The sequence below is a fragment of the Pempheris klunzingeri genome, chromosome 12, assembly GCF_042242105.1.
Source record: "Pempheris klunzingeri isolate RE-2024b chromosome 12, fPemKlu1.hap1, whole genome shotgun sequence".
Lineage (NCBI taxonomy): Eukaryota > Metazoa > Chordata > Actinopteri > Acropomatiformes > Pempheridae > Pempheris > Pempheris klunzingeri.
The window spans coordinates 23,602,086-23,627,973 of NC_092023.1; the positions used below are offsets into that span (position 1 = coordinate 23,602,086).

General features: G+C 41.5%; 1 protein-coding gene across 1 annotated transcript in view; it reads left to right on the forward strand.

Moving 5' to 3' along the window:
• Positions 1-18,318, forward strand: part of LOC139211335 (cationic amino acid transporter 2-like) — a 68,482-nt gene extending 50,164 nt beyond the window's left edge. Inside the window, exons 2-12 of the mRNA XM_070841625.1 lie at positions 11,515-11,900; positions 13,516-13,671; positions 13,792-13,957; positions 14,457-14,593; positions 14,911-15,133; positions 15,660-15,796; positions 16,189-16,291; positions 16,417-16,541; positions 17,281-17,447; positions 17,960-18,068; positions 18,206-18,318. Of these exons, the coding sequence (XP_070697726.1) occupies positions 11,515-11,900; positions 13,516-13,671; positions 13,792-13,957; positions 14,457-14,593; positions 14,911-15,133; positions 15,660-15,796; positions 16,189-16,291; positions 16,417-16,541; positions 17,281-17,447; positions 17,960-18,068; positions 18,206-18,318 (1,822 nt within the window). The remainder of the gene's footprint in view (positions 1-11,514; positions 11,901-13,515; positions 13,672-13,791; positions 13,958-14,456; positions 14,594-14,910; positions 15,134-15,659; positions 15,797-16,188; positions 16,292-16,416; positions 16,542-17,280; positions 17,448-17,959; positions 18,069-18,205) is intronic.
• The last annotated feature ends 7,570 nt before the right edge of the window (positions 18,319-25,888 follow it).

Genomic DNA, 25,888 nt, shown 5'->3' on the forward strand with positions numbered 1-25,888 from the left:
GCTGCTGAAGTCAGAGACTTTGTTCAAAATTTCACCACCATTTGTTTATGTGACAGCTGATGAATGTATGACCTGTACAGACAGTTGCTGTGCCCAGCTTGCAACGTATGCACCAAACATTTGTATATTTGTTTGCGCCTCCCTCCCTCTTTTCCTTCATGCCACAAAACTGTTGCATACATTTCCCCATTCAAGTTTGAAATATTTGTAAGTTTTACATAATAATACAGCCTGGGGCAAATCTGTATTTGATGGGCCTTTTTTCTCTGCACTGACTCTAGATGCAGTTGCTCTAAAATGAATTTGCCATTAATGTGAACACCCTTTGACAAAATAACATTGATTTTTATTATTATTCCTTGTGGTTGTCGCAACTATGTAGCAATTAGCATGTATTGTGTGTGTGTGTGTGTGTGTGTGTGTGTGTACCAGAGCCTGATATATCTTATTCTTTTGTGCCCTTGAAAACACATCACTGATCCATACTGCTGCTACATTACCACAAACCTAGAACACCAAATGTGGATTAATCCGCTGCTAAAAATAGTCCCCATATGATACAATATTCCTGCTATTTAAAATCATTTGAGTTTGTTAAACAATACAGCGACCAGTTCTTTAAGGACATTTTTAAGCCATTTTTAAACGATGAAACGATCTTTCTCAGCAGTAGCACCAGGTAAACAGAGATGAATCTCTTTCATTTTGAAGTAGAATTCTTCAACTGTATGCTGCGACATTACCATAACTGAATATCTCCCTTAACACCCCAACTACTCTCTGCTTAACTGCTTGTCTACCTTCAAACACAATATGGTAAAGTCAGTAGACACCCCCGCTAATTATTGATTTTGTTGATTTCTGGTTGGCTGTAGTCATGTCCCTTTGCTGACAGGTGCATAAAATCAGCATATAGCCATGAAATCTACATTCAGGAACATTTAGAATTTAGAATGGGTTGTAAAGAGTGTAAATAGGAAAAAAAAAACTGCCATAGGACGCCACTTTTGCCACAAGTCAGTGGTTAACAGTTTGGAGGAGGCCCTTTGCTCTAGCATGACTGTGCCTCTGTGCACACAGAGCGAGGTCCATAAAGACATGGTTAGATGAGTTTGGTAGTGAGGAACTCACAGGATCAGTCTACTTAGAGCCTATTAAATACTTTAAGGGGAGCAATTAGAATTCCGATTGCGAGCAAGGCCTTCTCATCACTGAGAGATCCTCAGGAATTCCGTCAGACAAACCCTTCCCAGAAGACTGGTGGCTAAATAAATCATCAAGAGGAGTTAAAGCCCATGTTAATGCCCAGTGGGATGTCTGACAAACGCATATAGGTGTAATGGTCATCTTATTGGGTAGCTTTAGATCTGCAGATATCCCCAGCACTTCAGTGTTATATGATTGTTTTATGGTAACAGGAATATTCTTCGGCAAGTGTGCACATACTGTATGTCGGTTATCACAATCCTTGCACTTTTCTTGAAAACTATATATCAACCCTGCTGTGAGAATATCCACCTCTCCAAATCCCACAGCAGGAAACGTAGCAATCCTCTAAGAGCTACCAGAACTCTAGTTCCACTTTCTCTTGATTTCAGCGTGACATTTTGATCACAATTACAGCATCAGTAATGTAAAATTCTTTTCCTGCTGTAGTATCGTTGTTGTTCTCAGTCAGTTATCAATAACATGATCCTACAGAAAGTTGAAAAATGAAGTAGTTCAAAAGGATTTCTGGCTTCCTTATCGAGCTCATTATTCTTACTAGACAAGTTTGCTGACTAAATAAATTAGCAGGTGTTTTAATGGAGCTCTCAGAGTAAAGACACACAGCCAGGTAGGTTTCAAGGACACTGCCAAACCCTCACCAGTTGCTGGTATAGGACTTTTTTTTTTCTTTTGGATAGAGCCAAGTTAGCTTTGCGCAAAAGCTTCCGTCAAGGTGTTTGCCTAAGGAGGTGCATAATCTCATCCAAGGGTATTTTAAGCACCAAGGATTGACATCAAAAAGTAAAGAGCAAGGAAAATTATGGCATGATGTGAATTTTAGAAATCCATTGTAGATTCTAGATGAGGATGAATGGGAGATTTAGTTTGATGATCACCCCTTCACAGCCCTCATTCCACATAGTTAGCACTGCAAACATTTCATTTAGGTGATGGAGACACCCAGACACACACACACACACACACACACACACACACACACACACACACACACACACTCACACAGGAACAGAGAAAGACTAGAAGATAGACAAAAAAAGAAAGAAATCCTAAGAGAGTTCAGATAGTTCTTTTCATCTCCTCTTTGCTGACAGCTCCTTGGTGTTTATTTTTATCACAGTAAGACCAACCCCTTAACTTTGATCCAAACAGGAGGAGCCAGTCTTTGTGAGGACAATAACTGATTTGGACTTCTCAAGGTGCTCGCTGGTGGTGGAACACAAGCACTTTTGAATCCATGCCTAAAATGACTGCTATGACCCAGATTGAGTCAGATATTTTTAACCTCATTCACTGCCATTGCCACGTTTTAGCCTAGTTATAAAGTCGACCAGGCAGAGAGCAGGCCACATAGCTATTGACAAAACACTCGCTAACCTTTGACAATGACATGACTTGGTCTTTTAGTATAATAATCACCACTAAAATGTGAAGAATAAACCTTTAAAAGTCTAGAAATTGTTAAGATTTTGTGCAGGTGCTACAAAACAAGCTGCTTTGTTAATTATCATTTTCGCTTTGAAGTCTGAACATGACGGCGTTGTGATGGCACACAAAGTCAACTTAAAGACAAATTTGTGCTTCCCCCGTGGAAATGGATGGAAAGACGCATTGGAAATGTTTCCTAATGTTTTCAGCCTTCCTTGACATAAAGGCTAAAAGCAGGGAAAACAGCTAGCCTTGCAATAGTTAGCCTGCCCCACCTCAGTGCTACAAAATGCACCCAAGTGAAAACTAGGACAGACTGTTACTGAAGCTCCAATGATCCACAACGCTGCTCCACTATAAAAACTGACTGCAGTAAACCAGCAGATCTCCATCGTAAATCGTCCCTAAACAGGCCTTTGATAATTCTGGTTTAGCCGAGTTTACATTCTGTCTGGGGTTTTCACTGGCCCGGCCTTGTGTTTACTGGTCCATCTGCTCGAGTCGCACCAAAGCCTGTGTGTTCTGCTAACACCAGAACCAGTGTGTGTGTGTGTGTGTGTTATGGTCAACATACTTGGTCTCCCATTGGATTCATGCCCAAAGCAATCGGAACATTTGGTTGAATTCTGTGACACCATGTTCCTTAGACACATAGTGTGCAAGGAGATATCTCATGTTACGTATTTTAGCATGAGCGTTCACGTATATTGAGGCTTGTGTGTGTATTTGAGGGGAAGAGAAGGGGGGGGGGGGGGGGGGGGGGGTAGGAGAGCAGCCAACGTGATTCTTGGCAGCAGGCAGGGTTAGGCATCAGGTCCACAATGACCTGATGTCATCAGGCACATAGCACGGCGGGGCAGCAGGGCAGCAAACACCCACTCACACACAGACACACAGTGAATGAGGTGTATTATTACGAGACCAGTTTTAGGTACTTAATCCCTGTGACACTGCAGTGTTTCCAGAGCAATAGCATCACCACGATGGAAAGAAAATGGGAAACTCTCTTGTTCATACATTGTGTTTAAGCCCCAAACTGTTACAAAGCCGTGCAAATGTACGGAGTTAGCATCGTATTACAGTTACAGTACATCTCCATGGTTCAGTGCAAGCTTTACTGTCACAAAAGGAAAACTTGGTTAACTAATGCAGATCATACAAACTGATTAAACCTGCACACACAGCAGGAAAATGAACTGTATCATGTCTTATATTATAGTAAATTATATCAGATAAATCTAGATGGATTAAACCACAAAGCAACATATGATTATCAACACAGTGATGCAGAAAACATGAATGTTGGCACTCTGGTTTTGTCCACAGGCTCATAAAACCATAAAGTGTTTTTCTAACTGAAGGCTGCAGTGGGTCTTGGTCTGAAGGACATTAGGCCATCCTGTCATAAATCTGCAGGACCATTAGACAGACAGCAGCATAATGTCGCTGAGGTTATGAACTGTCCTCCCTCACAGATGGTTGTGATTTCTGCAGGTCCAGCGAGCAGGGCCCCCGACAGGCCACACACACCACGGTTCCTATTCTGCCTACTGACCATTGTCTGGGTTCCCCCTCCTCTCTGCATCATGAACTTCCAGAATAACCTCCTAACTCCAGCAGTCCTTACTCACAGGTGCACCGGTGTCAGTAACTGGCTTATTATTATAAAATGTTATCATGCATTTGTTACTCTACCCATTACTGGGGGAAGTAATATTATTGCTTAATGTGATACAAGTAATGCATTACTACTAGTAACTAGTACCACTGGTGTCTGGACGCTGAGGGAAAGAGGTGTAAATCTATAGATGTCTGCCTACTTGGGTCATGGTACTGTACTAAACTTGGTAAACAGGTTCGTGTGTCACCTTTCCTTAAACAAAGTATATAACTGACCCCCTAACCCCCCCAAATAATATGGTGGAATATCACTATCATTAGTTTTCCAGTGAATAGACATTATCTGTAGTGTTAAACAAATGCAACAGTTAAAAATTTGACATTACTGGAAAAAGTAGTGTGTGTGTGTGTGTGTGTGTGTGTGTGTGCCACCTGTAAGTTGTTGTTGCTATTACAAAAAGGTATATAATATATGAATATATACATATGATGTTCTCTGAGTTCAGATGGGACAGGCTTTGTCAACCTGCTATAACCTTTAGTGTAGTTCTGAGGATTCAGAGGATCGGCTTTGGAAGTAGCTTTTTCAAACACATACCATTGACTTTGCTCCATAATTAGTTACTCATGGCAGAAAGAACGCACGTTATGAGTTGATGTGAGATGGATTCACGCAGCGACACCGCTAATAGAAGAGGGTGGACGGTCAGTGACGGCTTATTCGTGCTGTACTTTTGGTTGCATTACTTGTAATTTGAGTGTTTGTGACAACCCACGAGCTACGTGGCTTAATGCAGATGATGGCGATGTGTTCATTTGAGTTATTACAGAAAGGTTTTTTTTCTTAACGCAATAAAAAATGCAATCAAAATGAATGAGTAGCAGCACTCAACAATAATCTGCTCTCTGTGGCTTTGTTTGCCTCTAATCTCTCCCTTCCTTTCTCGTTCTTTCGTTCCCTCTCCTGTAGCTTTGCTATCCAAATGAAGATGCAGCAGATAATTGGCCCGTGTTGACCGTGTTAATGAAAGTGAAGCATATCTCGCCCTCTCAGTGTGCCCCCCCCCCCCCACCCCGCATCATCGCAAATGTCACATTTTAGAAATGAGCTTTTAATGGGCTGCACTGGCTGCCACACGACGGCAAAAGAATGCCTCGACATTTTAACGCCCGTCACCTTCTCAGCCATTAGTCGGGGTGCAGAATGAGGCAGCGAGTGTCCCCTGACTATGATGTAGCAGACATGAGGGCAGTAAACGAGAGGTCTTCATTCGAGAGGAGCTCTCTGGAGTGTTAGATTCACACATGGTGATATTGCAGTTTATCTGTCAGTGGTTAAGGCACATCTAATCATGTGGTCCTTGTGTCTGATTTCAGGTAACTCTACACAGCGTACAGTGTTACCGAGCAGTAGGGAACCATCAACAGATAAACACATCACAGAAATAAAGCCAAAAGTCCACCTTTCAAACCGTTTCAAGGCTCTTTTTAATGATCCACTTCACGTGATCTCTGATTATGATTCGGAAAATCATGGAGGCCGACTGGGTTTCATCCATAGCCAGAGGTTAGACCCAGTCACAGTGTTATTGCCAGGTTTCTCAGAAGTCATAACCTTTTTTTTGCACTATTGTACTGAGACTGAAGAACTTCCTCCTAATTAATTCCATCTGTCCATTACTAGCCGTGATTAACCCTCCCATCGGCACATGCAAGCCTGATCTGGCTGTGACAGGACATCCCAGTGAAGCTGGGAGTGGTAAATCCAAAGCACCTCAGGCTCTATGAACTCATCGGACGGTCACACACACTGTGAAGGTGCTGCTCTGACCAGCGGGAGCACCCAGCTGTCTAAGTTGTCAGGGATTTACAGCCTAGCTCCATCAGGCGCTTTGCTTTGCATCTCACAATAAACAGTTATGGTCTCTTGGACAAAGTCAAATACTCTGAGGTAAGATAATTCCATTTGTCTCTGAATGACTTTCACAAATTATAAGAAAGATTTTTGAGATGATTGAAAGTTATTGCCTCTCCTAAACTGCCTAGTTTTTTTAATCTAACCATTCAGTTAACAGCAAGTATCCAATATTAACAATCTAGTAGTGATGATAGTATAGAACCTTTCCTCTCAGTATTGTCCCTGGTATGACTGTCATAAAGTATTAGTAGTCACAGTGAAACATTTCTAAGCCTGCCTGTGAGGAATTTGATCAACATGCTGTGTTAAAAATCAATTCAGCTTAAGTGCTTTTATTGACATTATCAGTTCAATAAACATGCAACCAGTCTACCTGCATCTTATGAATCACAGCAGGCGTGACTGAAGCTGCCTGGCCAACCTTCAAGAGAAGCTCCCCACCAGCGTGGCCTTACATACAGTGAACCTACCTGTGCAGCGGGCAGCCATGCTGTGCTTCAGCTCGGTGTTTCCAGCCTGTTGGATAGATGGCTGGTGCCTCACCCCGGATTCTTTTATTCCTCCATCAGCCTCCTCACTGAGGGCCACCCCACCCAGGCTGCCGTTTGCCGAATGGGAAATTGTTCCCGGGTATAGGGGGTTTCCATGGTGACCAGCCTCAACTTCTGAGGTGCCAGGCTTACACTGCACACGCAAAGTAAAGCATACACACACACACACACACACACACACACACACAGGTGTGACAATGTATAGCACGGTGAAAGCAATGACAAACAACATTGATCCCCCCCCCCGTTGCCAAGATGAGGTTAAGAAATTGCTTCGGTACGCTGCAAACAATTACCACTCCATTAGAGCGGATAGATAGTGTAGAGAACAACTTTACCGCGACCCAGACCACACACACACACACACACACACACACACACACACACACACACTGCTGGCTCCCTGCCATCCACACTATCACTGTTACTGCTACCGCCACACACACACACACACACACACACACACACACACCAGTGTGGGTGGTGTGTGCTGTAGGGAGTGATTGTATTTATTTGTAGCTGATTTTATAGTCACAATGTGCATATTAATTTAGCCAGCTGAATAATTAATAGTTGGTGCAAAGCAAGGGCATTCCTCACACACCCTAGAGCAAGAAGCAGAGGAAGGGAGGAGGGGAGGAGGGGAGGAGGGGCGAAGGAGCTATTATTGAATAATCCACAACCTTTTAACGAAACGAGTGGAGGATTTTTTTTTTTTTTTTTTTAATAATGGAGCCAAAAGGTGAATTGTGGAATTAAATTCAATTAAATGAAGACAATGAGATCCTAATCACTGCTATCAGAAATGACAGGTGTGCCACCGCTCTGCCTCAGAAGCTCAACCAGACAGATTACGTTCTCTATCTTCTCCATCTTCTTTGATTTCAAACAGAATTCCCTCCTTTTCATTGGCAGAGGGATTATGTCATCGACTGAGCCGTGTGAGGAGAGGAAGGTTTGCAGAAGCAGATGAGCGTTTATTGGTCACACTCCTGCTGCCATCTTGTGACTTTAGATGGGTTTTACAGGCTAGAGAGGATCATAATGGTTGTGCTGAAGAAGTGGCCCAATGTTCCATGTGACTTCTGGTGTATTCAGTTTGTTTTTCATTCAATATATACATTCGCTCAATGAGAATTATGTTGCCTATCTCATATGCTCAGGAAATACAAAGCCGTGATGCCAAGTTGGAACTTGATTTTCATAATTTCTTCAGTGTAGTTTATTGCATTAAAGGGAAAGTTGACACTTTTTATGTGGATGCCCAGTCAGTGTTGAAGGTACTGAAGTAGTGAATACCTCTGTGTGCTTTACTGACGGATACAGTGGAGTACCTTGGCTTGCTGAGCAATGAGAACCTAATAACTGGAATGCACAGACTGTAGCTGCCAGAACGCAGTCACACGACTCTCAGATGCTCTGAATGGTAGCTCTCTTAATGATACCTCTGAACCCACTCTGAACTGGGAGCTTTGCAAGAATGATTCACTTCCTGTTGTAGCATTTCCCTTTTCTAAATGATGGTGGCCATGTTTTTTGACCGATGCAGCCCATTCATAATGGGATGCGTGACTGAACCTTGTTCTAATGTTAAGCAGGATTCAGTAGAAATGTTTCATTATAGTTACAAATATCTTACTACATAATTGAAAAAGCTTTTAGTTTTAACCCTAATAATTGTAAAAACAATAGGGTTCTATAATACGGGTGTCAGGCCACATACAAACAACAAAACTGCCTATACTGGAAATAAATTGAATACTGCAGCGTGTCACTACTGATGCCTTCAGTGTCCCGGAGACAGAGGAGATAGGAGACCACGAGCCCCAACACTTTTTCTTGTGACATTCAGAGGAAACTACACTCTCAAATTCCCTCCCAGCTTTTCAAAACGATAGAACAGAGTAAGGGAGCAACAACTGGAAGAGTTGTGGCGATATTGTATGTGACAGGGAGACAGTTGCTAGTTTGACACCACTCCCACGGTGTTAGAGGGTGTCTTTGCCGGCCGTGGTAGACAGTAAGCAGTCATCAGCTGAATAAGCTTGTATGGAAGCTGGCCTGTGCTCGTCGCCCACAACTCCCATCCTACAGCTGACATCCTCCCTGCAGCGCTGTCTTTTACTTTTGTACCTTCAGCACCCTCACAGCCTATATCCACTGCCTGTACACACCGTTAGTCACACCTTCTGTGTTGTGTTGCTCCTCAGTGTCCGACATTTGAGCGTGAAAGATTCTTCCCATACAGGTAAACATACTGGTTTTCCAAATTATCAAAAAAAAAAAAAATAGCAGTACAATGATAATGAAAATAGTACCTGTCTCTCCAGTTCCTTTCTTGGAGAGAGGTCTTTAACATTCTCTGAAGATATTTCACAAGGCCCAATCCCCTTTTTTTGTCAAAGCCATCAAATTGTTTTGATGATGCCGCAGTTTTTTTTCTTCTGATTTTTAAAAAAATTGGTGACATAAACAGAGATAACAGCATGAACACAAACAACACACATAAATAGACAGGTGGAAAAAGCAGGACATATACATTTGCTGCTGCGGGTCGCACTGTAAGGCCCAATCCTTGACCACAGCTCCTCCTTTTCTTCACCGCCCATATGTCTCTTTATCACTGTAAAAACACAACTATAATCCATTGTTTTAGGCGTACTGTGTGTCACTTAGCTCACAGGTTCTTGTATCATTTGGAGGTTCTGGGACTGTATAGATGGCCTTTCAACTATTATCATTTCGAAGGGTCTTAGCATGTCCCCCTTTCTCTGCTCCTGTTTGATATTTCCTTGCTGTATATGATCCCCTACTTCAAATTGTTATCCCGGCCTCTTTCATCTTTCCTTCTGTGGACTTTTTCTCCATTCAAAAAAATAATAATTCCTGCCTTTTTTGGACCTTGGCTGACCTCTTGTGTGAGCAGCAGAGTAATGACTTTGTCTTTAGTTACCTACCGAAATCATAGTTAGAATGTAGAGGACATAGAAATGAACCAAATGCCCAAATTAAATATATTAAAGGATGAGAACATGACAGTATCTTCCCTGTACTCCCATAAGAATACCTCACCTCTCTTTCAAACATCAAATAATACAGGCTGTATCTTGTTCTCAGTTGTTTTATTGTGTGAGAGCTCAACATTGCCCTACTTAGTTCATTAGTCAGTGACTAGGTTACATCAGGCCATACAGCAGGTTGAGCTCACAGTGCCCTCTGCTGGACCACCAGGAAAACTACTAATGATCTATTGTACTTTAGAGACTGTAACTTTTTAGCTTGAACAGATCATTGCAGTTAGACTAAGATATGTATGTAACCATTACTCTTTCCCGCTCCAGATATCCACTTACTGTTGAGTCCCAAAATCACAAATCATAGTTTGTTTCTATCCTTAGACCCTCGACTTGGATAAAAAAACCAGGGAAAAAATTGAAGAAATTTCAGTACAGAATAGACCAACAAGTCACAGTACTTACAATTAATAATGACAACATTAGAACACGTAGTTTTAACATAACTACTAGTAAGTGTCACTTCAAAGGTTTATTGTTGACTGGTGATTCCACTGTACACTAACTGAAGTATAAGACACCTTTTAAACTGGTCATTTCACCCTGCAGTGTGCGTCTGTGTTCTGCTGTGTGTGTATTTGATTGCATGTGTTTTTGCGTCTTTATTTTTTTGTAACCTTTCTGTGCCATCCATGCCTACATCTGCACACAACAACATACCATCCAGAAACACACACACACCAACATCATCTGCTGGTATGCATATAAAATCCAGATGGGATTTAAAGTCTGTGTACAGCAAATTCAGAAAGAAAAGAGTTCGTAGGAAATGATTGCTGAAAATGTGTTGGAGGCTTTGCAGGACTGAAGTGTGGAGGTGGACTGCATACAGAATTGAAGTTTATTGACATTTTGGCTTTGGAAGCAGAGTTTCACCCCCAAAGCTCGGTTCTCAGGAGACTTTCAACTTAATTCATCACGCTTGTTAATTAAGCGTTGCACATATTCAAAATTAAATGAACAGAATGATAATGACGAACACCACTTTCACGAGTATTAAACTTGAACAACATTCGTGTCCCACCATGACTTGTGAGGAAGAATATTATTCATGCCTGTTTGTTTTTTTGTTTGTCTGCTGTTGTCATTTTGTCTCTACAGTACAAAGCATCTAAACGGTCACAGAATTACTCATGCACCGCTTGTTAGATTGAGCACAACACACACTGGTATGTAGACGAAGCACATGATGCCCGTCAGGAGGCCCCCACCCTCTGATTGCATTAGTTGATTTCAGGTGTGGACCTGCGCCATGCTGCGCTGTCAGTTGCAGTCTGCTAGCTGGACGGAGAAGGGTTTTTTTTCCATTCTGGTCTTTCTCCGTCTGTCATACAACAGCAGCAGCAGCAGCAGCAGACACAAGCTGGTTCTCGCTTGTCTGATGTTGACGCCAGTCTGAACACACCGGTTTGGAAATGGCTTGCAGGTAATGTTTCTTCTCATCAGCATCACATGTTACTTTGCTCAGAGCTTTGGTCAACAGTGTGCTGAGGCCTTTTGGATCTTTAGGAGTGAACTTCTTGTGGTTTATATAAGATGTTAATTGAGGTCAGGCGTCGTTTTACAAAGGTAACCAAGTCCAGTAATGCAGCATGTTCCCTGCCAAGTAATATTTCCTCAATTTTTTTTTTTTTTACATTCATGATCTCTGTTGTGTCTTTATATTGGTACATTCTTGTGTTCTGATTTTATTTAGTGCTGCTAACTACAAACTCGCTTGTACCAAAGTGTTACGGTTCATTCGCACCCTGACCCGTAAGAAGCCTCTAGAGCCAGAAGGTGAGGAATCCAACTTCTGCCGATGCCTGACCACCTTGGACCTGGTGGGTCTGGGTGTTGGCAGCACGCTTGGAGCTGGAGTCTACGTGCTGTCAGGAGAGGTGGCCAGGGAAGTTGCCGGTCCCAGTATCATCATCTCCTTCCTGATCGCAGCGGTGGCTTCGGTCTTCGCAGGGTTGTGCTATGCTGAGTTTGGAGCCCGGGTCCCCAAGACGGGCTCAGCTTACCTTTACAGCTATGTGACTGTAGGAGAGGTGTGGGCATTCGTGACTGGCTGGAACTTGCTGCTGTCCTATGTCATTGGTAAGTAAAGCACTCAACAAATGTGCATGTGTTCTTATAGACAGTGAACTGGAAAAGTAAGTTGCACAGACCAGTATGTTTTTAAGAAACTTCTCTGATTTTCACAAAGGCCCTGGACCTCTTATCTCTAGTTAAAGCTGCACTAACCAATATTTTTAGGCCTCTATTTAAGGGGGACACAAGGGTTAATATGGAGCATGTTATCATCTTTCAGCACGTTGTTTTGGTTTTGTCCCGCAAGTAAGCTCAGCAGCTAAAGGGTCATATAATTTGCAGAAATTGTTGTGCCCAAAATAAAGCATTATGAATATTGGACCTAGATTCAATGGGCGGCCAAAACATGACTAAATCAGTGCAAATGTCTGCAGGATATCTGAATAAGAACTGTTTGCTAACACATTTGCAATATGAGTTTTGCTGTTGTAACGTGACAGCAGACAGCAGTGTCCATATTTACAGATCCATGACTAAATATGGACATCAGGCCAAAGTTAATTTATTTCATCAGTTATTGTAATTATGAGTTTTTAACATTGAAGTCATAACTTACAACTGGGAAACTTTGAGGCTGTAAACAGAAGTATGGGTGCTTTGTTCATTGTTCAGTGTAATTACACCCAAATTGAGTAGATAGGTTGTTGTAGTCAGTGTTCTATACAATTCTACACCCATTGCGAATTAAGCATATTGGCAAAATTAACAAACTTTCAGTTGTGTTTAATGAGCAACTCAAACAAGAACAACTTCTTAAACAGCTCAACACAATTAATATTACTGGAGATTTCTCCAAATTCAACACAATACACCACTTTTAATAACTACTGCAGTCTCAATTATCCAACCCCTTCTTGACAAGCATCTTTACTACTCCATACGCTGCAGGATTCCAGTGAGCGTATGCCTCATTCTTCTTCCCCCAGACAAACCGCTGATCCATAGACCCAAAAAGTTCCACTTTTGTTTCATTGGTCCACAGAATCCTAAAACTTGTGGGGCCTCCAGAGTCGACTCTGTGCCTTACTGTATAACCTGAAACGTCAGTGCCTGCTGCCACCAAGTCTTGCTATCGGGCTTTTGCAAGCCTCCTGCCTTTTTGGACTATTCTGTTGACTTACCCATATTTCTAACATGCAACCAAATGTCACAGTGAGCAAACCCCTCACCAGTCTGGGTATTTGATGAGTTCTATCTCAAACACACCTGATGCAACTAATGAAGCCCTTGATTAGTTGCATCAAGTGTTCTTTGTGTTGACCTATTTGAATTGTTCCGTTTGTTCATTGGACACAGCTGAAGGTTTGTAAATTTTGCCAATACAACTAATTTGCAGGGGGGTTTGAATAATTTTGAGTGTAACTGTATTTAATCCTCACATCATCAACCGTCTTCATTAAATATCTCTGCCATCAATCCCATATGATGTGACTGCAGCATCATAAATTCAGTCCTTTAATTATCTATCTTATAAGGAGACAATGATTCAACAGTTATGTTAAAGCTAGTATTCTAGTGATATTTATCTTATTGTTTAACATATTTAGATAAAATAGATAAATAAAAATAGATAGATAAATAGCTTGTCAAAATGTTAATATACTTTCTTTGGATTTCTGAGGAACGTCTAGTGTAGCGAAAGCCTGGACCGGAACCTTTGATGACCTGATAGACAACCTTATTGCTGAAACTCTGAGCGAACATACACCAATGGACTCACCTGGCTTGGCTCCATATCCAGACTTCTTTGCTGCAGCGCTGATTATGCTGCTCGCTGGTAATATCAGTAATTCCACGTGAAAGTTTAAGACCCTACAAGAATAGAAGCAGAGTATTCTGTAAACTGAAATTCAGTTTAAGATTCATCACCTTTTTTTTATTTTGTCTTCAATTTCAGGGATTCTTGCATATGGTGTGAAGGAGTCGGCAGTCGTGAACACTGTTTTTACTGCAGTGAATGTAGCTGTATTGGTTTTTATCATCATTGCTGGTTTTATTAAAGGAGACATCAACAACTGGCACATCAGTCAGGACGTTATCCTGAATGCAACTCGACTCATGGAGTAAGATCTCTCCTTTTCCATTCATGCTAATTCACAATTCCATCAGTTTGATAAAAAGTAAGATTGTAATCTACATCTAGTAGAGGCTACTCCATTCCTAGAAACCAGGACCTGACGAGGGTCAGTCTAACTGGGTCGGACTAGGGTTCCGTTTAATTGCCACAGGTCTTAAGGTCTAAAACCCAAGTGGATCAAAGCAACTCAGGGTAAACCAGATGAACCACTTCACTAAAGGCTGTTTCTCTGACAACTGTAGAGTGCTATAGATTATGTGAATTAGCCAGAATAACCAGGACAATTGTTTTGGGAAGATAATTTGCTTTAAGGGGTCCAAATATTGTTCCATTCCCTGGTTATATTGTGGTAATGGCAGATTGTGTGTTCTAAATGCATTAAAATGTTTTTTTTAGCTGCTGCTTTGTGGGGAACATATGAAAATGTACATGATGGTTGACACGAATGAAAGCAATCAATAAAGGCATGTTCTTTCTTTGTACAGGAACCTTGCATTAACACAAAATGAAACCGCTGACTTTGGTGTCGGTGGCTTCTTCCCCTTTGGCTTTGATGGAACATTAGCTGGAGCAGCAACCTGTTTCTACGCCTTTGTTGGCTTTGACTGCATTGCCACAACAGGTACTGTTGAGTAGTGTCAAGGTTATTTCAGTTTGTCAGATTTGTTGAATTTCTTAGAACAACCCGATAGCAATTGGTTAACGATTTGACAACAAAAGAGAAATCCAGTGTCTGTGTCACAGACCTGTAATGTGGCTATCCAATCATCTCATTTGGCCCAAACATGTTCTTGTTTTCAATACCAAGAACATGAACTATTGATTGTACCAAAGCATTTTAACATATTACCAAATAGTTGATGCCTGTAGAAGTATTGTCCCTGAGGGTTTGCAAGACCTGGAATAAGGAAAATGAAACTAAAGGACCTTCTCTTTCAGGGGAGGAGGTGAAGAACCCACAGAAAGCAATACCTCTTGGAATTGTGGTGTCCCTGCTCATCTGCTTCTTGGCCTACTTTGGTGTGTCAGCTGCTCTGACACTTCTGATGCCCTACTATCTGCTCGACACCCACAGCCCTCTACCTGTGGCCTTTGAATATGTTAACTGGGAGCCTGCAAAATATGTTGTAGCAGTGGGATCCCTCTGTGCACTCTCTACAAGGTACCGGAGAGGGTGGATGTGGAGGAAAGCAGTGTTTTAGTAGTGTTTGACACGGACTAGGTCAAAAGCAAGGCCAAGTTCTCCTGGCTTATAGAATGTTTTCACACCTATAGTTTGTTTGCTCCAAGCTGCTACCACTAACGGTTTGCATGCTCTGAATTAATGGCCAGAATGTAAAGCGCACATGGCTATGGGGCAGAGTATGCTTGGTCAGATCAGGTTCCCACCACAAACAAACCACTCCAGCCCATTTGGGACCGGCCAAGATTACCTCCTCTAACGAGTCTCTGTATGGGTGTTTTGGTCAGCACCTAAGTGATTAGTGCCCACACCTACCCAAACCAATTGCACCAAAGGTTAGGTTACTAAAAGATGCTAGTGGGGAAAATACCTTTTAGTTTCTAGCATGAATTAAGCTTCAAAAACACTGGAGCCTAGATTGAAACCAACAGAATTTTCTCATGACTACCATTCATCTCATGCCCTCAGTTGAGTTCTGAATTGTCTGGTTGATGTTCCTCCACAGCCTCCTGGGAGTGATGTTTCCAATGCCACGAGTGCTCTTTGCCATGGCGAGAGACGGCCTCTTATTCAAGCCTCTTCGCTACATGAGCTCCAGGCAAAGTCCTGTGTTAGCCACACTGTCGTCAGGAGCTGTGTCCGGTAAGCCAGTCGCAGTTATACCTAGAGCTATATGCAACAGGGTCACTGATTTGGATAATCCTCTGGCTTGCAATTAGATGTATTAGACGTGTCAGCCCAGTATAACTTTAACAACATTGCCACATCAAATGGAATGAAACATTCTGTAGTTTTGCAAAACTGTCTCATATCATCATTCCTGTCTGACGACAGGGTTGAGAAGATCAGATGGATGTATTTGGTCAAAAATGACTAGCAGAATTCTGTATTGGGGTTTTTTTTTTTAAAGGTCTGCATGAGGATAAATGCCTACATATAGCAGTAAGAGGTTTTTCTTGAGCCCTTTGTGTAATTTAACACAGCATTCCCACACACCCTTGTTTGTTCATTAACATATTTGAATGTCTTTGCAGCATTCATGGTCCTATTATTTGACTTAAAGGCGCTAGTTGACATGAGTTCAATTGGGACCATCTTTGCCTACACTCTTGTTGCCGTGTGTATTCTCATATTAAGGTATGTACACCTGGAGTAACTAGCATATTTAACAGAATTTCAAACTTAAAGGACTCTTTCTACGAACTGTTATGTAAAAGCTTTACCTCAAATGATGTTTGAGCATGTTGCTTTTTTTCCCCCAGGTACCAGGAACAAACTAGTTTTGTCCGCAGATCAGAACCGTTTACTGTAATGGGGTTGTTAAGGCCTCCGTCTCGACCCACCCACCGCACCTCTACAAATGTCAACATAGTCACCGTCGTTATCTGTAAGTAGTCCCTCACTGATGTTTTGTGATGCCGCTGTGGCTTGTTCTCTTCAACTGGTCATAGAACGCCTTCCATAATGTCTGGACATACTATTTTGGTTGTTTAAGAGGTTAAGCAACAGATATCATTAACAAAGCAGTTATATAATGAAACGTTTCATTCAGCTTTAATTTGAGTGTGTTCGTATCCAAATTGCAGGAAGGATTTAGGAATTACAGCTGTTTAAAATGTAGCCCTACTCTTTGGGAACGAAAGTAATTGGACAGTTGACTCTGACTGTTTAATGGATGGGGGAGGGTTATTCCATTTATTTCTCTTTCAGTCACGCATGTCTGGAGTTGGATGATGTTCCATGTTATGGGTTCACAGCAACACATTCTAAAGATTATTTTTTGGCCTTATGGCTTTATTGGAGAGAGACGGTGGATAAAATCAGAAACGTGTGTGTGTGTGTGTGTGAGAGGGAGGGGAAGTCATGCAGCAGGGCCACGGGCTGGAATTGAACCCAGGCCGCTGCAGTTAGGCCTTAACCTTAATGGTACCATCAAGCCTGCACCTGTCTGCGAAATAGCTTTTGAGTCGGTTGGTCAATTACAATGGTTGGTCAAATAGGGGCTACATTTTTAAGAGGTGTTATTGCTACACCCTTCCTGCAGTCTGGATGTGAACACAGAATACAGGCGCTAAACAAAATTCCAAATGTTAAAGTTTTCCCTGACAGCTGTGATTCCTCCGCAGTGTTCCTGGTGATCGTTTTAAGCGTGCTGCTGTCCGAGGCGGTGCATTCCCTCCGCAGACGGGAGCTGTGGAGCGTGCTGCTCGTCTCTGTCCTCACGCTGACACTGGTCCTCGCTGTCGCTATCATCTGGAGACAGCCACAGAGCACAACCAAAGCTGCTTTCATGGTAAATTGGAGAGGTGACGGTCATGGGCAGGATTTCGTGCATCCAAACAATTTACAGTTCCAGTAGGGATATCTTTTTAGGTGGGTCAGTTAGTGGGTGTTACTAAGGGGCTGTTGCAGGGCACAGAAAGTGTACGGCCGAGACGTGACCTGTCCATTTAAGGGGGGGTGGGGCGTGTCAGGTTAGTCCACACTGAATTACAGCTTTTGGAATGACACTGAGACCCACTTTCTTCACAAATTTAGATATTTAGAGTTTTAGCTCTATTGGTGTTGGTGATAGTGAGCATTAGAGATGCTAATGGGTGGCTTCTGTTACCTTTGCTCCAAGTCAAGCCCCTGTTTTCATTGTTTGTGCTAAGCTAACCTGCTGCTGGTTATAGATTCAAATTGAGTGTACAGATACTGGAGTGGTATTCACTTTTTCATCAGCCTCTCTCCAAGAAGGCAAGTAAGTGCGGTTTCCTAAATGTGAAAGTATTGGTTTAAACATGAGCTTATGTGTTTTTGTAGGTTCCTGGTGTACCTGTGATTCCAGTTTTGAGTATCTTCATCAACACCTACCTGATGGTTCAGCTGGGGGGGGAGACTTGGATCAGCTATGCTGTCTGGATGGCAGTAGGTAAGGACTCAACCAGCTTGATATGGAATGTCTTTTTTTTTTTTTTTTTAATTCTTTCAGATTTGTGCATAATTTGAAGATGGTGGGTGATCCATCCACTCAATCAGCACTGAATTGCCTCACAACTCTTTCCTCAGGCCTGATCATCTACTTTGGATACGGGGTTCGTCATAGCGTCCAAAAACGAAGGCTGCGGGAGGCTCACACCCAGCTAAATGTTGCTCATGTGAACAGTGATGTTGCTGCTTGATGTCGTGTAGCAGGCCGCACAATGTTTTCTGAATAACACTGAAGTCCGTTTTTAGTGTTCTACTCAGTGTTGGAGTTGGATTGACTTGTTGGTCAAATGCATCCTTTGATGCATATTTTTATGCATTTGTTTGTGAAAATGTTTGGTTCTGTACCTGAAGATGTGATATAAGTGTTGTCATTTTATCCCTTATATCTTGATCTGTCATTCAAGACTATGCAATGTTGATTATTGTTCAATGTCAGTTTTTGACAATGACTACTTTTAAAATATTGATCTGTACTGTAGAGTTTATTAAACAATAAGAATAAATGTTAATGAATTTGTAGAAAAAAATAAATTTCACTTCAGTGGATAACGACTGTAGACTCATCTCTTTGCATGACTTAATACTAATAAGAGCTACATTTTATTTTTACTCTATTTGCAGCTAGTCCTGTCCAATAAAGACCAATAAATTCCTGTTATTAGTGTGGGCATAGTGGCTGACTGTTTGAGTTACAGAACTTTCCCACAGGAGAATGGGGTGTGAATCCAGTCTAGTGATATATTTCAGTTTTGTTTTAAGTTTCAGTCACAGCTTGGTTATGTTTAGGCACCAAAACTAATTGGTTAGGTGTACATGTTAACATGTAAATGTCCACCATAAAATCCACAAAGTGCTGAAGCACCACCCATAACTGTAATAATCTACAGCTGTGTTGGTGTGTCCATGATCCCACACCACAGCTTACTTCCCCACGGTGCCTATAACTATCACAGACGTACATCATTGTATAAAGATACAAAAAAAAAAACAGACAGTTGAAAATTGGCAAAGTACCCCTTAAGTTCTGTGCAGTCTTTGCCATTGAATATTTGTCTAATCTATATAATTATGATAATCCTTGCTTTGTTTTATCTAAGTCATACATGATGAACTAAGCTGAGGGCTAATTCAAGGCACTGCTCTTCACAATGTACTTATGACTACATTTCAATACATTTCTCATCCGTGCGTTGCCTAATTCATCTTGTATTCTCCATCTATCCTCTTATTTTATCCATCCACACCATCACACTGCTATTCCCTGCTCCCCCTCAATCACGGCTCTGATTGATGTTGTGATTGCCTGGCTCCTGTTGCTACAGGGTGACTATACAAAGAGGCTAATTTATGTAGCCAATCTTGCGTTCATTTGTCAAGCATCACTCATCATTTGTGGAGTCTGCTGGACACTGCTGCCAGTCTCTGAGGGCCTGACATATGTTGTTTTGTTGTTTTGATTGCAATTAGAGGATGTGTCTGCATATTTAAGACGCAGTGGAACGTGGCCACTATAATATGGCTGCACCGTAGTGCTACCGGAGAGGTAGGAACAACGTCATTTGGGAAACGGGACACAGGGACACCATATCTTTTGCTGTACATTTACTAACTTCTCTTTTCCTCTTTTTTCCTTCTACTCAGGTCTGTTCACTGTCACACTACACTGCTCTCCCTCCCTCCCTCCCTCAACCACACACTGTAAAGCTGTGACACAAGCACGCAGGTGCTCAATTCAAAGACTGACACTTCAAACTTTTTACAAGTGTTTGAATTTTGTCGATCGGCCTATTAAGACTAAATTTATGAAGAGCCCAAGTCGCGCACTACAGCTCTTCTACGAGTTAGAAGATGCTGAATCTGGGGAAGAACGTTCTGATTCTGAGGAAAACTCCTCCACTGGAAGACTCTGACTCCAGTTTCAGAGGATGAAGTGGATGCTGCGCGTGAAGACGAACGAGAGGTGTCCGCGCAGACCCCCGCTCCTCCAAAGATCCAACTAGTTCCTACTTGGATTTTGTGTTTCTTTTGCAATTTTACATACAGTGTGTCCATATATTATGTCAAAATAAATAAATACTTGTAGAATCACATAGGTGAGGTTGTGCTGAAAAGAACGACACAAAGAAAGGCAAGCTAAGCAGTTTTAATGGGAAACACAATGGTAAAATGAAAAGTAGTAAAAAACGCCGTTTTACCCCAGACTCTGAAGGGTTAATATGTGCAAACACATAGCACTGCCCCACTCTCATAAAAGCACTACGCCACTCTCATAACTCTAGTAATGTTTTTATTGCTTGCAAGTTATCAAATCACCCATGAAAGCCTTGCCAAGGCAACAGTCAGCAAGTCACACATTTAAATACGTCATCATTCGACTCTAGCGATTGGTTAACTTGCTCTTTGAGAAAGCATCTTCAATCAGATGGATGTAACCCTTAACATGCCTGCCCCCGCAATGAATGATCCCTGATCCCATTCACATGGACCACATAGAGGAAATGTTCCTGAACATCTCAGGTCATGTTCTCTGTGGCTGTGAACAAGTTTGTCTGAAAAGATTCGCAAAAGTGATTGTACAAATAAAATAGCACTGTAATACATATACTAGGTATCTCACCACATTCATCAATTTAACCAATCATACATGAATATGATAACCTCAGTCAGGATTTTTTTACTAAGTGTCTTTATTCATCCTTAAGCGTGAAAAACAAGATTTGAATTTTATAAAGATATTTTTACATCAGGACAATCAGCTGACCAAAAAAACAGCATCTGCACTTTATAGCTTACTGAGACAATCTCACCCGCCAGGACTTGCAGGCCTTAAGAAGGTTTGGGAGGAAGATTTGGGGGGGGGGGGGATAACCGAAGAGATATGGAAGGATATTACAGGGTCATGGTATAAGATATCAAGGGAGATACAGACCAGACTAATTATGTACAAAATCATTCATAGATGTTATTGGAGCCCATGTAAGATGGCCAAATTAAAACTGCAAGACTCAGCTTTATGTTGGAGATGCCATAGGAGTAAAGGCACATTCTTACACATGTTTTACGATTGTCAATGGACCCAGAATTTATGGAAGAATGTAATAGGATTTGTCAACAAAGTACTGGGTACAAAATTGGTGCAAAATCCTGCACTTTGTATATTAGGAATAGGTGTGAGGGGGGAGGGACTAACCCTGTGGTGTAGGCTGGCCCTCTCCACGGGGTGCAGAATCGTACTTAGACACTGGAAAACTGATAATACCGTACCTTTTAGTGAGTGGTTGGGAGAAATGACTAAAATAGCCAATTATGAACAAACTATCTTTAAAATTAATAATAGACTAAATATATTTCAGAAGACATGGAGCCCCTTCATGGATGAAATATTACACAAAAGAATAGGCTGAACGGATGGTAATGTGTGTTACTCTCATGATGATATATTGGACTTGTATCTTGGCAACATAAAGGATGGTTATTATATAGTGATGTGTGACACCTACACTGCTGTCAATGTTTTATTGTCTTCGCCTATGTCTCTTATATTCTTCTCTTGGAAAGATGTATTATATAATTATTTATCCTGTGCAACACAACAGATTCAATTTTGCCTTTTTCTGGTTTTGTCTACTTGCGTAACCCCCCCTTTTTTAATTTTAATTTTTTTTTTTTATTATTTTATATGTGTGTGTATGTATATGTATGTGCATATATATATATATATATATATATATATATATATATATATATATATATATATATATATATATATAATATTTGTTTCATGGTTTTCAGACTGTTTAAGTTCTGTTGTGGAAAAAATGGAAAAACTAATAAAAAGTGAGTTACAAAAAAAAAAGAAAAAAGATATTTTTACATGTCCAGTAGTTGAAATATAGCCAGTGATGCATGATGTGCAATTTAGTGGACATGTGGTTAATCATAATTTCCTCCCAATATAAAATCAATACTTGGAAAATGTAGCAATTGCATGACTCCTTAGATGTTACTTGATGTAACCATAATTTTTCTTACCTGCAAGGGTCTCTTTTTATAGAAGGTTTGAACAGAAAGAAATGAACAACTTGGTGTTTCTGGCTGTCTGTCGACCATCTTGGTTTCACTCTTTTTTTTTTTTTCCACTTACAATGGCTTCCCACTGGGTAGCAGTGTATGAGATGGTGCAGTAGCTTCCACTGTGGTGGCTGATGTGCAACTATGCCATCAAAACTCATGCATATACAAGAAAACAGCTTTTGAATAGCTGCACACTGTAGTGACCTCTGTGCATGAAAGGGTTAAGTTCAGTGTGTTAGCATGCTAACACTTGCTAATCAACACTAAATAGAGAGTGCAGATGTAACTGAATATTAGTTTTACGGGACCATCAGCATCTTAAGAATTTAGACACAATGCATCTTGAAGATATTTCAAAGGACAATTTACAAATTTGACCGCACTGGTGGTGCTAGAGGAAAGGACAGGAGATCACAAAAGTCAGAAGGATTCATCCACTGGGAAACCATGAACATCTGTTTTAAATTTGATGGCAAGCCATGTAAGATATTTCTGTCTGTACCAAGTAGTCGACCTAACGACTGACATCAAGCAGTTTGAGTCAACAAATGTAAGGGACTATCCTGCTTTTCACTGCTTCTACTTTGACGTTCAAATGTTTTGTCTACCTGAATTAATGAAAGCCCAGTCAAAGACACCACTGCTTTTCTAATCAGGACATACATGTGCAAAAGATAATGATAATGCAGGACGACCACTCCTACACCCACCTTGATCGTTGCTAAGGTGGGTGTAGCAGAGGTCGTCCTGCATTAAAACTTAGATTTATGTGGTATATGTGTATTTGTATAGTGCCTTTCTAGTTATTTCAGTTCAGTGTCTTGCTCAAGGAAACTTCGACATGTTGACCCATAGGAGCTGGGGATCGAACCCCCGACCTTCTGATTGAGGGACGACCCACTCTACCACTGAGCCACAGCCGCTCACTTTATTCCAGTGAATATCCCATAGTCTCCAGAGTTCAGATTCTGCATAACTGTATGTAAATTCTCATGGTATTCTCACATATGATGCTATACATATTTTGGGGAAATATGTTCAAATTGAAGAACAGAACGTTTCAATTTGATCAAATTATTTTTATCAAATTTTTCTGCTTTTTTTTAGTCTGTGTAACAAAACTGCTCTGGTTAGTGTTTTTCCTCCTTACTTATAATTTACAATATAGTAACCAGGACCCAGCACTGTCATTTACACCATGCACCATCACAAGTAATTTAAACTCTTTTAACTTTACTCTATACTGAGCATCTCTGGCATAAAATATTGAATAAGGTTAATTATTTTTTCTTATTTCGGCTATAAAAACATGATGTTTTGAGTTTGAAAAATGTAATCACTGAAAGCATCTCATAGGCTCAATGAAGAGTTTAAACAAACATGCCAATCAGCATGGAGATTATGTTCTCCAACTTAAAAGCCACTTTAGGGAAAGAACAACTGGGAAATCAGGCTTTAACATGTTAAATAGATAAACATTAGAATGAATTTCTTTTCATTATTACCGACTTATTTTTTCAAGATTGTTGATATCCTGAATTGAGTCCTGATCAGTAATGGCATCTTAACACAACTAGCCAAAATGCAGTTGCTGCAGTTTTTATTTATGATGAACACTGAGACTTTACAGACGCCACGGTATACAGGTACGCAAACACACACTAAGTACACACACTAACCTACGGTATCTTGTCTGTCTTTTCCACAAGTTGCTGTGTTGTCCTGTACTTTTCTTATTCTGTTCTCCTGTCGGTCTCCGTGGCTCACCTGAGCAGCTGCCACCACCAACACTGAAAATGAGTCCATCAGGGACACACACACACACACACACACACACACACACACACACACACACACACACACACTCATGCAAACTCTCCTTATTAGCTGCTCCAGATTGGCCATCCTGAGGCCCAGATGCCTGTGACCTCCCAGCGCCCCCTAAATGCAGAGTTATTGTGATTAAAGCATGATTGGCAGTGCTGGTTATTAATTCTAATCTTGGGCACATATGCGGGGTGGTGGGCAGAGGGCAGGCAGCGGTGTGTGCCAGGCGGACGCCACACGGAGGCTAATTCACTCTGACACGCTATCAGAGCACGGTCACACACACTCCACATTCCCCCGACACACAGACACCGCCTATAGGCTACACACACTTTCCCTCTAATGCACAGGAGAGGAGAGGCGGGGAAGGAAGGTTATCCTTTAACAAGACACACACCCGCACGCAGATTTCACAGCACTCCAACGCAAAAGTGGCATTTCCTGAAGACCATTAAGGCGCTCTGCACCTTCAAGTACATCATTTGAAAGCAGAAGCAGCGTGTGTTAAGCAAATCAAAGGTCTTGCATTTACCACTTAGAGGCAGAAACTCAAGTGATGGGTTATTTTGAAAATATATTTTCCTCCCTCAAGGTAAAAGCCTTGAAGCAAATGATGTCTCATCTGTCTTAGTGAGTCTCTTCTCAGGTTGAGATGTCTCCTCAAAGGCTGAAGTCATCCTGACAGCAGCAAAATTACACAAGGAATGGACCGAGTCTGATCACCTCATCAGGGCGACCAGCATTATAGAGACTGAAATGAAAATAACAGAAAGTAGATTAAAAGTACGCAGGTTCAATTGCTGTCACTAGCATCACTTACTATGCTTAGAGCAATCTGGTAATTTGCTGAAGTTCAACTTTCTAACTATGCTGGACACTGAAGAGACTCGATGTTTCTGAGGCTTGTTTACCACGATACCTTTACTGATCGATATCAAATGTCAAACATCAAATGTCCTTTTAAAATTCAGCACATGAATAGACATGCCATGGACTCAAAGTGAAACCTAAGCAGACTGTTAGGTGAGGGAAAGCAGGAGGTACTCCTCTTTCTCCTGCAGAGGGCATTGCAATATCGTGCAAGTGAGAGTGCACTCATATGTACTATGTACTCATATGGCAGCACATACTGTACATGGTGGGGTCTGAAGGAGGCTCACAGGGAGGGACCATTCACTTTATCAGCACATGCACCACATTTCTAAACACATTCGTGTTACACTGTGCTGACTGGACACACACAGCCAAGCTATTAGATAGTGTTGCGTGAAAATCTGTTACCTGGGGGCACGTTTCACTGTGAATGCTGATGAAATAATAGGGGGGGAAATCTGAGGTATTCAAACATTTTTTTTGTGAACCCTTAAAAGTGTTTTAGTTTGTGAGATTGCAAGGATGAGCACTGCTCTCACAGGAGATTGGGGTTTTGGTCATGCAACTATTTCTCTGAGGCAGCCCTGAGGGCAGAGATAACAGCTGGCAGAGTTAAAGTGTTCATCACATCTAAAGGCATTTGTTCCAAACGGCCACACTAGAAGGTGGGAGTAACTTTGGGATGTCCCACTCATGGTGCTGCACTTGGTGGTGGTCACATCCTGCTTACTCCACCTCCAAACACCTGGCCAATCCCTGCATGGTGGTTGTTACCTTTAGAATGTCTGTTAGGGAAACCTAAATTGCCCTCAATTCAGACATCACAAAGGCATGTAGGGGAGAGGGTTTTACACACTCTTCAACTATCTGACGAGTTCATTGAAGCATACTGATGCCTTTACACCTCAATTGGTGCCAACAATGACGAACACATCATCAATGGAAAAAAAAACAAGCGATGGGCCTTGAAAGGAGAAAAGTCCGAAA